At 43.5% G+C, this 16155-nt stretch overlaps 1 protein-coding gene across 4 annotated transcripts in view; it reads right to left on the bottom strand.

Annotated features, from left to right (window-relative positions):
- CEMIP2 (cell migration inducing hyaluronidase 2) overlaps nucleotides 1–16155 on the bottom strand; it is a 75856-nt gene that overhangs the window by 32338 nt on the left and 27363 nt on the right. For all 4 annotated transcript variants that reach the window (XM_080972296.1, XM_080972294.1, XM_080972293.1 and 1 more), the window contains exons 3-4: nucleotides 10565–10705; nucleotides 3724–4285 (exon numbers count right to left, since the gene is read on the bottom strand). In XM_080972296.1, coding sequence (XP_080828422.1) covers nucleotides 3724–4285; nucleotides 10565–10705 — 703 coding nt within the window. The remainder of the gene's footprint in view (nucleotides 1–3723; nucleotides 4286–10564; nucleotides 10706–16155) is intronic.

Below are 16155 nucleotides of genomic sequence, written 5' to 3'. Positions count from 1 at the left end.
GACTGTACTATGAACCTCTGCAATGTTGCAGGTTATGGATTTAAAGGGGACAAGGGAGTGGCAACAGCAGACTGCTTCCCTTTCAAAATCAGAGCAGTGAGGGCTCTGCAAGACTGCGCTCCAAAACCATGAACTGCTCTGCAAACACCATAAGAGCACACACATTCCCCATCTCATATGCAAATGAGGGGGGGCAGAGGGGGGGGAGAGAGAGAGAGAAGGTGTCTCTTAAAAGGAGCTTCCAGGTCCCTCCAGCTTCCACATTATAAGCTCCTCATAGAAACTTTAAAAACTGCCTTGTATCAGATCAGACTAGCTCAGTATTTTTGACATTGACAGGCAGTGGCTCTCTAGGGCTTTCAAACAGCCCTATACCTAGATATCCTAGGGCATTCTGCAAATGCTCCATCGCTGAGGGACACCCCTTCCCCTCCCTGCCAAGACACAAGAATGCTAAGGAAGATTCGTAAGCTGAACTTGATAGAGAACCACAGGCAGCATGTGTGAAGCAAGACACAAACTGAGCATTACCAAAGAACCTAGCACAGAATACAAAAACGGTAACGCTGCATCTATGCAGGCTGCTGCCCAAGGATGTCAGTAGCTGCAGAACTGGCCATGTTAAGGTAAAGACACACACAGGCTCCCTAAAATGTGACTGGATATGGCTTGAATGAACATTTACTGCATTCCAAGGCATCAGTTTTCAGGACAGAAAATGTGGGCTCAAGGCTCCCAGCATATTTTGACAGGACTTTTGTCTTCACCCTCAGTTGGAGCAAAGGCTTAAGCTTTCAGGGAGAGTTACTTTTCACGCAGAATTAATGGTTTCATTTGAAATATCTGTTTGGAACTGGGAGAGAAGCAGCTGGTACAGCAAAGTGCCTGAAATGATCTGACTCACAAATTAAGCCTTAATAACAACATAGAGAATGGCAAGATGTTAGGAAAGGGGGGAAAGATAGAATTTCTACACCCCCCCCCCCGGACCAGTGCTTTTAACCCAGTTGCTTCATAGTAAAAAGGTAAAGGGAGCCCTGACCATTAGGTCCAGTCGTGACTGACTCTTGGGTTGCGGCGCTCATCTCGCTTTACTGGCCAAGGGAGCCGGCGTTTGTCCGCAGACAGCTTCCGGGTCATGTGGCCAGCATGACTAAGCCGCTTCTGGCGAACCAGAGCAGCACAGCACACAGAAACGCCGTTTACTTTCCAACCGGAGCAGTACCTATTTATCTACTTGCACTTTGACGTGCTTTCGAACTGCTATAAAATTGGCATTCTTATTTGAAACTAGAACAGTAGCTCTTAGTAGGTCTTCACTCTATGTTACATCATTCATATAACACGGTTATGAACTACAGAATACATCTGCTGGGCACATAAGTCTGCTGATGCTGCATTTCAAATTATCCAAGAATTTCAACTCAATGGAATAGTTTCCTTACAATTCTATTTAAGAATATAAGATATTGGGTTACATTGCATCCAATGGTGCATTCGTGATAATGGAAGGTTGTTTGATCCAGTAGAAGTTTCTGGCTGTAGATAAGAGAAAGGCAGTATCTTTCAAGCGCAAGGAAAAGCTCAGTGTTGTTGGAGCCAGACCCACATGGTGCAACTGTCAAGTACAGGCCCTCACAGGGCTAGAAGTTTAGCTAGCATATGAGAGCCAATGTGGTGCAGTGCCCCCGGGGGACAAATCCCTCTGGCCAAAGTCAGCTGCCCAACTCTGGCCTGTACTCAGCCAGCTACCAAGCCAGCAGCCAAGTTCCTAAGATGAACATGCTTTTTAAAAAAAAATTAAAAGGGGGACAAACAGAATGAGAAGGAAATTCCTAGCTCAACTTCCAGTGCCTGTATCTTCAGGTGACACATAAAGATGACCAAAGCTCTGGTTCTGAATAGCCCAGTCACCCCATGAGGCAAAGAAGCGCAAGTCTGAAGTAAAAGAGCCTGCTAAGACACACCAAGTTAAAGTAGTAGTCAAATTTACATCTACTAGGGAGCCCATGCAACAACACATTCTCTCTCTAATCCATCAGAAATATCCACCACTTCTTAATTCATGCTCAGCATGAATCACCACTTCACTTAGGAAACAACACTGGAAAGCAATCTACTCCTTAACCTTTCCTCTAACGCCATTATAGCACCAAGTTTATTAGAGTGAGATACCTCTCACTTGAAATGAAAGAACGGCTGCACACAGTAGTGAGATGAATCTGTCTCCTCTATTATTTCAAGTACACTGGACGGGCACAGGCTCAAACAATTCTACCCTGTCTTTTCACAATAAGCGTCATCACCTACAACGAACTATAAAAACAATCTGAAATGAATCCACACTGAAATAAAGCAGTAGTACCCTTTTATACAATCCAGAAATATCAGATAAAAAAATTAAAGCAAACAATAAAAGAAAATGTTTTGAAAAATGAAAAGGGTTTTATCTGTCTTCTAAAACAATTGGACAGTCAGAGGAATCTTACACAGAGGTTAGCTAGAGAAATGAAATAAACTTTCCACATTTTTCTTTTAATCAATTTCAGGACTACAAGAGCTGAAGGTAAACCAATCACAGCATGTTTCATCATTATACTTGGAATCCCTTCCCTTCCTTTCTCTCTCCTCATGACTTTTAAATGCCATTTCAGGGCAGAGTAAAAGCACACCAGGGAATTTTACAGGATGGACGTGCTTTCAAGATCTTTCACAGAAGGAACATAATTCAAAGTGAGTCTTATGGCTGCTTCTTAGAAGATGATTTTCCTGCACATATAGTATTTGTATGTAGGAAAACTGTAGGTACATTACATGTATCATGTAACAAATGCATGTGTCATGTTTGCAGTGCATGTATGCAGGGGTGGATTAACCACTAGTTAGAACACAACTAGTTGACTCATGTGCGAAGGAAAGGCTTTGCTTTCATACGATCAGTTGTTAAATATACAAATCAAAGAACTGAATAAAAGAATTTACTTTTATTATACCAAACGATCAACAATAAATATGTATATGGTTTCAACTAGCAACTTCTGGCTCTCCCCCGGCCCAAAACCTCCAATATGAAAGAGCATGTCCTGAAGGCTAGGTAGGTTTGGTCAGTGCCTGGATGGGTGACCACCCAGGGACCATGGGCTTTGGTGTCCATGATAGAAGAAATGTAAGAAAATAAATATTTAAGCTCAATTTTAAAATCAAAATTTGTAAAAATTTGTGTACCAAGTTTACAGTTTCAAATACTGGCACACAGACATTCAAAAACAACGAAGAGAAGCAGTGTTGTGGCACTTGTCTGTACAGCTAGTATTGATTCTTGCAATGAAAACCAAAATAACAGAGGGGGAAGACTTTGATGCAATGTAAATTTGAATATAGGGGTGCAGCATGATGAATACCCAAAGGAAAATATATGCATGAAATTCTGGAGTGTTGCATGGCCATATTACTGAAATACCCTAATTCGAGGGAGGGAGGGTACACAGTTACAACTCCAAGCTGCGTTGCTATAATTCACAAGGGTTTATAACTTTAAAATATTAAACTAACCATCTTCCTTGTGCTGCCTCCAAAGATATATTCTGAAGCACAACCTATCATATTCATACATTTGCATAAGTCAAAACATGAGCTAGAACATACAGGTTGAACTCCAAAGGAAATTTAAATTAGTTTCTTTTTCCCCACAAGAGCACAGAATACATTTTTTTTATTTTTTACCTGTAACTCAATCCTTTGACAAGCTTACTTCCCAGAAGATTCTGTATTGTTGTTCTGGTTTCATCTAGTAGGTTTTTAGCAGCTGAATCTCCCACAGCAATAGCAACAATGCGACCAAAATCTTGGCCTTTTAGGAAATCCTGAAGTCTCCTGCTATCATTCTGAGATTCATAAGTATCAAATCTGTCCATTGCCAAAACTTGTGCAGTGTCTTGATCAATAACTCTCACATTGAGGCCTCGGGAAAAATCCTTTTCAAAAGTATATGAGCCAGAGGCCAATCCTGAAGAATACAGAGTTTTTGACAGAGAAGTCCATGATAACTTCTGAATTCCATGCAATTCCAGTGTTCCACCAGGGCCAACACCCACAAACTTTTTGCCAAATGTTGGCACATAATCACCTTCATCCATTTTGCCATATAAGGTGATAGTTGCTTTGGATTTATAACGACATTTCTCTGCTCCAATATGAAGCGCTCCACCATCCTTTATCAGGATAAACCGTGTTCGTAGTGTTATATTTCTGGATCCTTTTTCATCATCTCCAAAGACAAGCAATCCTATAGGGAACAATGTTTTTGGTAAGCAACCGATAAAGTAAGTATTAACCAACTATTTTTTGAGGAATAAAAATTTGCTGTGGTATAGAAAAAACACTAATCACTGCATTAATAACAAAGCTTAAAAAAATTAGTGAGCATTATATTTCAATACACAAAGCAGTTTTCAAATGGAAAACTGCATAACTCAGTTTGTCCAGGAGTTATCAGAGGAAGGAAAAGTACAAAGAACGAAAAGCAGCTGAACAAAACATTCTGCACTGCAGCCTACGAGCCGGATCTTGCCCTTGCACAGTTACCAAACAAATCTTGCTGTGTAAGGCTCTTAAACACTGATGACCAAGCAGTATTTTTAATCTGCAGGTATTTGATATGCCTGGCACAGCTGCAAAAAATGTACCGAAGGAAGTCAGGAGTAATAAATGTTGAAAACAGACCAGAACGACAACATAATAACAAAGAAGTAGCTAGATGGGGAAGATATGCAGACGTATAGACTTGGAAAGGATATGTCAGGGAACTGCCATCGGAGCTAGAGGCGGAGGGAAGGCTCCAGAGGGATGCAGGAGAGGGTCCCAGTAGGGAGAGAGGCAGCCCATCTGCTGGGGGAGGAAATCAGCGTAACACCAGTGGAGAAGGGGGGCAGATGGGGGGATCGGAGAGGAGGCTCCAAGACTCCTCGCCGGAGACCAGCGGAGAGAGTACGGGTACTCCGCTGCCCACACCCTCCCTGCGCAGAAGACTTCCCCGCAGGGAGAGTAGGAGGAGACTTGGCGTCAAACAACTTTTATGCTGGAAAAGGTTCAAGAAACGCCCACTGACGGATTCTGCCAGCGACTGAGACAGTCACGATGCTGGAGGCTGTTCAGTCAGAAAGGGTTTAACCAGGTAACCTCGCCAGCAGTGGCGGCAACTTACGCACGAGCAACCCCTAAATCCATTACAGCAATCCATCAGTCACCGACGTTGCTTGTGCGCAGCTCCAGAGAGGCAGCACCATGAGCCAGACCAGAGGAGCCGGAGAGACGGAGCAAGCAGCTGCAGTCCAAGGTCTGGTAGAGAGAAACCGAGATTTGGAACAGCATGTAGCTCTCCTGACGGCGCGGCTGGACGAAAGACGAGCTCAGGATGCTCAGGTCAGACCCACCCCCATCGCAAGGAAGGTACCGGGGCTGGTACACAAGTTTGGGGGGAAACCCCAGGACTACAATGCGTTCCGAATGGAAATAGAGTACACTTTGGAACTGCAGCATGATGACTTTGTTAACGATGAGCAAAGGGTAGCCTACATTGTGGGGCATCTGAAGGATGGGGCAAGAGAATGGATCAGGCCCCTTATGGCGACGCAAAATCATGCCTTGAAGGACCTTAAGAAATTCTTTCAGGCGATGGATGCGATGTATTCCAGTGAAGTCCAGCAAAGTGTGACTCGGCGAGAACTGATGGGGTGCAAGCAGGGGAGCCAGTCAGTTAGAGACTACTGGTCGCGCTTTGCAATGTTGATCCACCGTCTTGGGTGGGATCTGGACTGTGAACCTATTCAAATGTTGTTTGAGGAGGGGTTGTCCCCAACGGTGAAGGACGAGCTGTCCCGCGCGCCCCGCCCACAGTCGATGGATCAGCTGACCAAGGCTGTGCTTGCGATTGGAGTGAGGCAGGAAGCGCGGGCTCAGGAGAAACGCGAAGTGAGAGGGGAACGTTGCCATGACTACCGCATTCCTGAAATACCGAGACAGCTTTCCCAGGTGGCTGAGCCAATGGAAATAGATGGCGCACGCGCGCACGAGGTTTCAAACTCCAGTGAAGGTCGCAAGAGGGAGGGGAAGGATTGGAAAACCACCAAGAAGTGTTTCCTCTGCCAACGGCCAGGACATTTTGCAAGGGTCTGCCCTCAAAGAAAGGCCTGGCAAGGGATGGTGGGGGCTGCTGGCTGTGAGGAGAAGGGGGATGAAGGGCAGGCGCAGGGAAACGACAAAGCCTGGCTGCCAACCAGAGGGGCCAGCAGCCAGGCCAGCAACCAATAGAAGTGTCCCAGCCTGACCCCCCCAGGGCAGCGATAGCCATAGCAGTGGTGCTAGAACTCCCGAATGGGCACCCAGTCAAGGTTGAGTGACTGCTGGATTCGGGCAGCTCCTGCAATTTCTTCAGCAGGGACTTCGCTTTGGAGCACCAAATACACTTGCTACCCCTGGATTTTCCCTTGCAAGTGACCACCACCGATGGCAGGGAACTTCTGGGAGGGGAAGTGACACACCAGACCCCGCCAATGCAAATGAGGGTTTCCAGGCACACGGAGACCATTGCCTTTCACGTGGCCACACTGGCAGGACCCCCAATAATACTGGGAATGAGCTGGCTGGCACTGCATGATCCAGTAGTGTCATGGCATCAGCGGTCAGTCACCTTTGGGTCAGCTTACTGTTTGGAACACTGTCGGGGGGGGGACCCCAAGAATGACAGTGGCCAGGGTGGCTGGGCTGGCGGTGGAAACAAAGGGAGAGGTGCCACCACCATACGCTGACCTTCAGCGAGAAGGAGGCAGACAGACTACCCCCCCATAGGCCCTTTGACTGCCAAATCAACTTAATCCCAGGGGCTCAGCTGCCTGTGGGTAAGATGTATGCCATGTCAGACAGGGAGATGCAGGAGTTACGGCAGTTTATTGACAAGAACCTGAAGAGGGGGTTCATAAGGGAATCAAAGGCGGTGGGGGGCAGTCTGGTGTTCTTTGTGGACAAAAAAGGGACTAACCAGCCCAGATTAGTCGTAGATTATAGGGCGTTAAATCTGGTATCAGAACCCGTGACCTTCCCAATGCCCAGAATTGACGACATTTTAACACGGGTGAGGCAGGGGAAAATTTTTACCAAGCTGGACCTCAGGGGAGCGTACAATTTGATCAGGGTAAGGGAGGGGGATGAATGGAAAACCACCATGTTCACCCCCCTGGGGGCTTTTGAGTACTTAGTCATGCCATTTGGATTATAATCGGGCTCCGCCTGCTTTCAAGCATTCATGCACCACGTGTTGGGGCCCCTGCTGTACAAGAACTGCATAGCCTTCTTGGACGACTTCTTAATCTATTCAGACAATGAGAAGCAACACGTCAGAGACGTCAGGGAAGTACTAAAGAGGCTGCAGAAGCACCAGTTGTGGGTCAAGCTGGAAAAATGCCAATTTCACACCAGAGAGGTCGAGTTTCTGGGGTACAAGTTGTCAGACAAGGGACTAGCTATGGACCCAAGCAAGGTGCAGGCGGTGCTAGAATGGAAGGCCCCCAAAACCCGGAAGGATGTGCAGAGGTTCCTAGGGTTCAGCAACTTCTACAGGAAGTTCATCAAGAACTTCGCCCACTTGACGGCGCCCATCACAGATTGTCTCAGTAGCAAAAGGAAGTTCGCCTGGACGGAAAGTGCCCAGCAATCCTTTGAAAGACTGAAGAAGGCGTTCGCTTCGGAAGACAGCAGTCATGGTAGTAGTCGATCTCCTGACGAAGATGTGCCATTTCATAGCTTGCTCACATGCGGTGACGGCAGAGGAGACAGCCAGGTTGTTTGTGGATCACATCTTCAGGCTGCATGGGGCTCCCTCGAGGGTCATCTCAGATCGCGGGAAACAATTTACTTCCCGGTTCTGGAGGAAGCTCATGAGCTTGTTGCAGGTCGAGGTGGGCTTCTCGACGGCGCGCCACCCGGAAACCAACGGGCAAGCAGAAAGAGCGAACAGTATACTCCAGCAATACCTACGCTGCTACGTCAGCGAGAGACAGAACGATTGGGTAGAGAAACTAGCGCTGGCTGAATTTGCGTACAATAACGCTGAACATGTGTCTACGGGAATGAGCCCGTTCATGGCCAATTATGGGTGTCACCCCAGGGCCTTCCCGGGGAGGGGGGAGGAAGGATGGAGTGTACCTGCGGCAGAGCAGTTTGTGGAAGAAATGGAGGCCTTGCACCAGCAACTCAAGATGAACTTGGAGCGGGCCAAGGAAGTTTACAAGAGGCAGGCAGACAAGCACCGTCGGGAGGGGGAGGCCATACGGGTGGGAGACCGAGTGTGGTTGTCAACCCAAGGGTTACCCCTAGAGGGAGGGTGCAAGAAGTTGCAGCCAAGGCGGCTGGGACCTTTTGAGGTAACACAGCAGGTGAATCCTGTGGCATTCAAGCTCAAGTTGCCTGACAGCATGAAGATACATCCGGTGTTCCATAGGTCCCTACTCTCACCATACAGGGAGGGGCGGGAATTTCTGGGGGCGGGAGGGAGGAGTCACCACCCACCCGCGGGTAGAGGAGAGGGAACACCACAACCAAGCCACGGAAATATTCGATTCAAGGTGGCGAGGGCGCCAAGTGGAGTACTTGGTGGCTTGGGAGGGAGAACCCGAGTCAGAAAACACGTGGGTCCCCGCTGAGGCGATCAATGACGGGTATCTAGTGGAAGAATTCCACAGCCTGTTCCCAGATAAACCGAAACCACTAGCGAGATTCTGGGAGGAAGAATTTGGAACCACAGACGACGAAGAGGACTTTGTGGGTTTTCCGGCCTCCGAAGAGGACAGAGGGGAGGTGTCAGAGAGAGAAGAATCAGACTGGGAGGCCCACCCCGCGGGAAGATATCGGAGCGGGTGGGAAGCGGGTTTTGAATCCTCAGAGGATAGCGACAGCACCTTCAGGGGCTTCCCCGCATCGTCGGCCAAGGAAAGGGACGAGGTTGGATCTGAAGGTCGGGCCGGGGGCGGAGGGGGTCCTGGGGGGGAGGTGGATGTCAGGGAACTGCCATCGGAGCTAGAGGCGGAGGGAAGGCTCCAGAGGGATGCAGGAGAGGGTCCCAGTAGGAAGAGAGGCAGCCCATCTGCTGGGGAAGGAAATCAGCGTAACACCAGTGGAGAAGGGGGGCAGATGGGGGGATCGGAGAGGAGGTTCCAAGACTCAGTGGAGAGCAGAGCTCAGTGTAAACTCAGTGGAGAGCAGAGCTCAGTGTAAACTTCTCCCATTGCTTTTTCCTACAAATGCTCTAAGTTAAGTGCTATAAAGAGAATGTTTCTTTCTCCAGGAAGTAAACTGGGAGGAAACTTCCTTTTGGACGGATTGGGTTCAAATGCCTGTTCTGAAGCTGCTCTGTTACTCAGCTCTGCCTGCTCCCTGTTCCAAGATAACTTGTACTGAATGTAAACAGTAAAAAATTATGTCATTTGCAGTATGATAGTCATTTCTTGGAGATCTGTTAATATCCACAAATATAACAAATACAAGTTACGTTTTAGGGACATATGTTTTTTCCCTCACGCCAAATAGCATTTTCAGTAAAAGAAATGACTGAAACAATTACCGAGTAATACCTTAGCAACGAGCTAACTCACGACGCCCTTCTCGTAATGTAATCTTGCAAGATTTGGAAATACTGCATGATTCCAATGTTAATTGTTCCCTATCTTTTCAAATGCTATATTCTAAAAAACAATTTCAAAAATGGACCAATTATGTGCAACATTATTTTATATAGTGCTGCGATAGAAAATGCCTTAGATAGGAAGAAATATTGAGAAAAATAAAGTGTTAGTTTTTCCTCACACGGTTTACCCAGGATATCCTTTCAATGTGTTAGTACACCTCCCCAAAACTATCAGAACAAAAGATGAGGGGAAGTAGGGATGGAGATGTTTCTTTACAACAGAAAGTTTATGCCTGTGAGGGGAGCAGAATCCTGTCCATCTCCTCCTGAAGGCCCAGATCTGATACCAGAAGAGAACTGGGCTGAGGAGAAAAATGTCTTGGTGACCAAGTACAACCAAGGAGAGTGAGGAGTGTGCAGCTCCCTTCAGCCACATGACGACATCAAGACTCCACCTTTCCCCCCAAAGGAGCACAGTGTAATGCATATGGGCCTCTCTCTCCTTCTCTGAAATCCCCCAGCCGCCCTGTGAGGCAGGTTAGGCCAAGAGGCAGTGACTAGCACCCAAGGTCACCCAGCGAGCTTCATCCCTGAGTCCCCCAGGTCCTAGTCCAACACTTTACCCCTTTTTAAATTCACACGCAAAATTGTGTGTGTGTGATTGTAACTTTATAATAAATAAAATATAAAACATTGTAATTATAAAAGTATTTTATTAAAATTACGTATTCTAGGCTTATATTATTATACCATTCTAAAATTTAGGCTATACACACACACTCCTTTTTCCTTGTAAATGGAAAAAACATAGGAATAAGTAAACACAGCTCCTTCATCTTGTCAGTTTGGCCCTAAGATATGTTGAAGCTGGGATGTCACTTTACATACCTCCATCCTGTATCACTATAGAGTGCACTGTAGCATCCACACTGAGGCGAAACAAATCTCCCTGTTTGAGTACAACTTTGTTTTCTCGATCATGTCCAGGATTCCAGTTCTTAAGGCGAGGATTCTGATCTGGACAATTTTCTGCAACAGAAGCAAGAAACACTTATAACTGAAGCATCAAGGCAGCCAACTCCTGCTCCAAGCATTTTCATCCAACTCTGTTGGTATCAGATTTGAATAAAGACACAGTAAAAAGCTCCCCATTCTACCCATGAGAATAAGAAAAATCCTCTGAATCTGAATGAAGTTCAAGTAAAGTGATCTGCACTTTCACATTAGCCAATCAATACTCGGCTGTCTTTCTTACCTTTTCATTTTATAGCCCCTGAAAAGGAGCATGCCCTCTTTGAGTTTCAGAGGGCAATGCAAAATGCCTGGGGTTTTTGTTCAGTTTTTCTTTTTTTATATAAGATATTTATTAAGGTTTTCAGAATATTACAATACAAAAAAAGAAAAAAGGAAAAAGGAAAAATACAAAGTAAAAATAGTTAAAAACAATTCCTTCCTTCCATTACTTATCCTTCATTTGCTTATTTCCAGGACCTCCTCACACCCCCCTTTTTTGTATTCCAGTTCAATTATTAGTTCAACAAATCCCTCCCCTCTTTATGTATCCTAATCATTAATCATAAAATATTGTAGTTTTAGTTTTTAACCTGTTGATAAACCATTTTTTCATATTCCCTTATAACATTTCAGCTAAAGACCACTTAGTTTCTATCCAACATCATTCTAACATTCATTAATTTTGCAATATTTCTGTAAATAGTCTTTAAACTTTTTCCAATCTTCTTCCATCGACTCTTCTCCCTGGTCTAGGATTCTGCCAGTCATTTCCGCCAGTTCCATATAGTCAATCACCTTCATCTGCCATTCTTCCAGAGTGGGTAGATCTTGTGTCTTCCAATACTTTGCAATGAGAATTCTTGCTGCTGTTGTGGCATACATAAAAAATGCTCTGTCCTTCTTTAACACCAATTGGCCAACTATGCCCAGGAGAAAGGCCTCTGGTTTCTTCAAGAAGGTATATTTAAATACCTTTTTCAATTCATTATATATCATTTCCCAGAAAGCCTTAATCCTTGGGCACGTCCACCAAAGGTGAAAGAATGTACCTTCGTTTTCTTTACATTTCCAACATTTATTATCGGGCAAATGGTAGATTTTTGCAAGCTTGACTGGTGTCATGTACCACCTGTAAATCATTTTCATAATATTCTCTCTTAGGGCATTACATGCCGTAAATTTCATACTTGTGGTCCACAACTGTTCCCAGTCAGCAAACATAATATTATGTCCAAGATCTTGTGCCCATTTAATCATAGCGGATTTCACCGTTTCATCCAGAGTATTCCATTTCAACAGCAAGTTATACATTTTTGACAAAATCTTAGTTTTGGGTTCTAACAGTTCTGTTTCCAATTTTGATTTTTCCACCTGGAAGCCAATTTTCTTATCCAAATGTTATGCCTCCATTATCTGATAATAATGAAGCCAGTCTCGCACTTTGTCTTTTAATTTCTCAAAACTCTGCAATTTCAATTTGTCTCCTTCTTGTTCCAAAATTTCCCAATATTTCGGCCATTTGGCCTCCATATTGAGCCTTTTCTGAGCCTTTGCTTCCATTGGTGACAACCACCTTGGGGTTTTATTTTCAAGTAAGTCCTTATATCTTATCCAGACATTTAACAATGCTTTCCTGACAATGTGGTTTTTAAATGCTTTATGTGCTCTAACCTTGTCATACCACAAATATGCATGCCACCCAAAAACATTATTAAAACCTTCTAAATCCAAAATGTCTGTGTTCTCAAGAAGCAGCCATTCTTTCAACCAGCAGAATGCTGCTGATTCATAATAAAGTTTAAGGTCTGGCAGGGCAAATCCACCTCTATCCTTTGCGTCAGTTAATATTTTAAATTTTATTCTGGGCTTCTTGCCCTGCCAGACAAATCTAGAAATGTCTCTTGAAACAGTCCATTTTGTCTAAGATTTGCAATGATTGAAACAGAAATAACATTCTTGGCAATACATTCATCTTTATAACAGCAATTCGACCTAACAAGGAAAGCTTCAGGTTTGACCATATCTCTAGATCCTTTTTCACTTCTGACCAACATTTCTCATAATTGTCTTTAAATAGGTTTAAATTCTTAGCGGTCATATTAACCCCCAAGTATTTTACTTTCTTAACCAGTGTTAAACCTGTCTCCTTCTGAAACCTCTCTTTCTCAATCAGTGTTACATTTTTCTCGAGCACCTTAGTTTTTAACTTGTTGAACTTAAATCCTGCCACATGACCAAATTCCTGAATCAATTCTAATACTCTTTTAGTACTAGATTCTGGCTCCTGTAACGTCAATACTAAATCATCTGCAAAAGCTTTCAATTTGTACTGTTTGGCTCCGACCTGTATACCTTTTATCAGACGGTCCCTTCTGATCATATTTAGCAGAACCTCCAGGACCGAAATAAAAAGTAATGGGGAAATTGGGCAGCCTTGTCGTGTCCCTTTCTCTATCTTGAATTCCTCTGTCACCACATTGTTAACTATTAGTTTGGTCTTTTGTTCTGAATAAATTGCACTTATACCATTTTCAAACCCTTGACCAACCCCCATCCCCTGAAGATTTTTCTTCATGAAACGCCAAGAAATATTATCAAAGGCTTTCTCCGCATCTACAAAAATTAAAACAGCTTTAGTATTAATATTCACTTGAAGCATCTCCAAAATGTTGATTATATTCCTCGTATTGTCAGACAAGTGTCTACCTGGGAGAAAGCCAGCTTGGTCTTTATGTATCTCCTCCACTAATACTTTTTTTAACCTTTTAGCCAGAATATCTGCAAAAATTTTATAATCCACATTAAACAGGGATATGGGGCGGTAGTTCTTAAGTTGTGTCTTTTCAGACTCATTTTTCGGTATTAGTGTAATATAAGCTTCCTTCCACGACTCCGGCGCTTTTTTCCCCTCCAAAATTTCGTTACAAGCCTCCTTTAATGGTTGAATTATCCAATCCTTCAAGGACCTATAATATTTTGAGGTTAAGCCATCTGGCCCTGGAGATTTGCCCAACTGCATGTTCTGAATGGCACCTTCCACCTCCTGTTCTGTTATTTTGTAGTTCAACATTAACTTATTTTCTTGGGAGATTTTTTGAAGTCCATTTGTTTTTAGAAATTTGTCTAAATCACACTCTTTCTGTGGCCCTTGCGTATATAGCTGTTTGAAGTACCTCTGGAAGCATTTTCTAATTTCCACTGGATTTTGGATGTTCTTTCCTTCCACTTCCAAGTTGGTAATGGTGTTAAGTTTTTGTCTTTTTTTCATTTGCCAAGCTAACAGTTTTCCACACTTATTAGCCGATTCAAATGTCCTTTGTTTCATCTGTTTAATTTTCCATTCTATTTCCTGATTCATCATCTTCATATATTGAACTTGGTATAACTTTATTTCTCTCAGAGTCTCTTGTGACTTTGGTTTCGCTCTCAGTTTCTTCTCCCCCTCTTTTATTTTTTCCAAAATTTTATCTTTTTTCTCATTTTGAGTTCTCTTCTTTATTGCATTCTGTTGAATTAGAAACCCTCTCATAACTGCTTTGCTTGCATCCCAGATTACTCTTTTTTCAATGGTAGTGTTCATATTTATCTCAAAGTAGTCTCTCAAGGTTTTTTGGGCCTTCTTAGTAACTTCTTGATCTCTAAACAAGGTGTCATTCATCCTCCATCTAAAGGAGCCGCTAGGTGTTAATTTCATCTCCATTTTCACAGCATTATGGTCGGAGTAGGTTTTAGGGCAAATTTCCACTTTTCGAGTCTTAGGTGCCAGTCCTCTAGTAATCCAGATTTGGTCAATTCTTGTCCATGTCATTTTGGCTTCAGAGAAGAAGGTTCCCTCCCTAGCCAAGGGATTCTTTATTCTCCAAATGTCAATCAAATCCATATTGTCAGTCATCTCAAAAAAAGTTTTTGGTAGTCTACCATCTTTGGTAACTACCTGTCTCTGCGACTTGTCCATGTTTGTGGATACCACTCCATTCATATCTCCCATCATGATAATGTTGTAATCCATATAGTCTAACAATGTCTCATGCAACCTCTTAAAAAATTCAGATTTCCCCTCATTTAGTGCATATACTCCTACTATCAGAAATTTTTCTCCTTGTGTTTGAATTTCAATTGCCACATATCTTCCTTGATCATCTTTAAAAATAAATTTCAGTGATAGGCTCTCTTTTGCGTAAATTACAACTCCTCTCTTTTTAACCTTGTCTGATGAAATAAACTCCTGGCCTAATCTTTTATTAATCAATACTTTCCTATGGAGCCTTATCACATGTGTTTCCTGCAAACAAATCAAGTCCAATTGTTCCTTTTTCAATAAATGAAATACTTTTTTCCTTTTCTCCGGGGAATTAAATCCATGAATATTCCAACTTAATAGTTGCAGAGACATGGTGTATTTATTTTACTTTTCCTCCAACTGCACCAAGTAATTGTTCTTGTTCTGTTGGTGGTATCACCTTCTCTAACTTGTCCGATCCCGAAGGTAGTGATACTATGTCCTGTATTCCTGGTTTTAAAGCTCTTGGCTCTTTTTCAGTTTCTTTTGCATATCTTCTTTGTGATCTTTCAGAATTTTTTCTTTATCTTCCACTGATCTTATTTTGAACTTTTTCCCTTTAAAAGTAAAAGATAGGCCTTGAGGGAATTCCCACCTAAAAATGATTCTATTTGCTCTTAGCACGGCCACCAAGTCTCCGTAGTTGGACCTGAGATCCAAAAGATGTTTAGGGATATCCTTAAATATCTCCACTCTTGATTCCTTTATTTCCAGGGTCTTCTGGAAGTGCAGGCTCAATATTCTGTCTCTCTCCTCTCTTGATCGGAGGGTAATCAAACAGTCTCTCACCCTGTTCTTTCTCCCCCCCCTCTTCCAAGTCTAAAAGCACTTACTATCTTGAAGTCTAACTTGTCTGGGTCTAAGTCCCAAAAGTCTGTAAATTCCTGCGTAAGAAAGTCACTCAAGTTGTCTTTCTCAAGTTCAGGTACCGCCCTGATCCTTAGATTTATCTGTTTTTCTTTTAATTCGATCATAGACAGCAATGACTTATGATCCTCCAACTGTCTACATATCGGTGGTATCTTTTCCTCTATCTTTTCCTCCACAGCCAATGCTTTTTGCTTAGCTTCTTCAGCTGTTTTTCGATTCGAAGCAGATTCCTGCAGCAGCTTCTCAATAGATTCTGTATTTGAGTTCACCTTCTGCCCCAAGTTATTGATGCTTGTAGTGTTTTCATCAATTTTAGTTGTCGCTTCAGCCACTTGTTTACTCAACTTTTCCAAAGATTCAAAAATTTTATCTAAAGCTGAAGCTAAGCCCCCTTCAGCTGCCATTCCTTTAGACGCCACCTGGGCTGAATCTTCCCCTGGTGGGGCAGGGAGGCCGGATGCTGACGGTCTACGCTGCTGCAGTCTAATTTTACCAGATCTTGTTGTTTTTTCCTGAGTCAAGTCTGCCATACCAC

The sequence above is a fragment of the Podarcis pityusensis genome, assembly GCF_964106645.2.
Source record: "Podarcis pityusensis genome assembly, chromosome: 11".
In the NCBI taxonomy this organism is placed as follows: domain Eukaryota; kingdom Metazoa; phylum Chordata; class Lepidosauria; order Squamata; family Lacertidae; genus Podarcis; species Podarcis pityusensis.
Note: the sequence above shows the minus strand (reverse complement) of the source record. Positions and strands in the feature narration are given on the sequence as shown.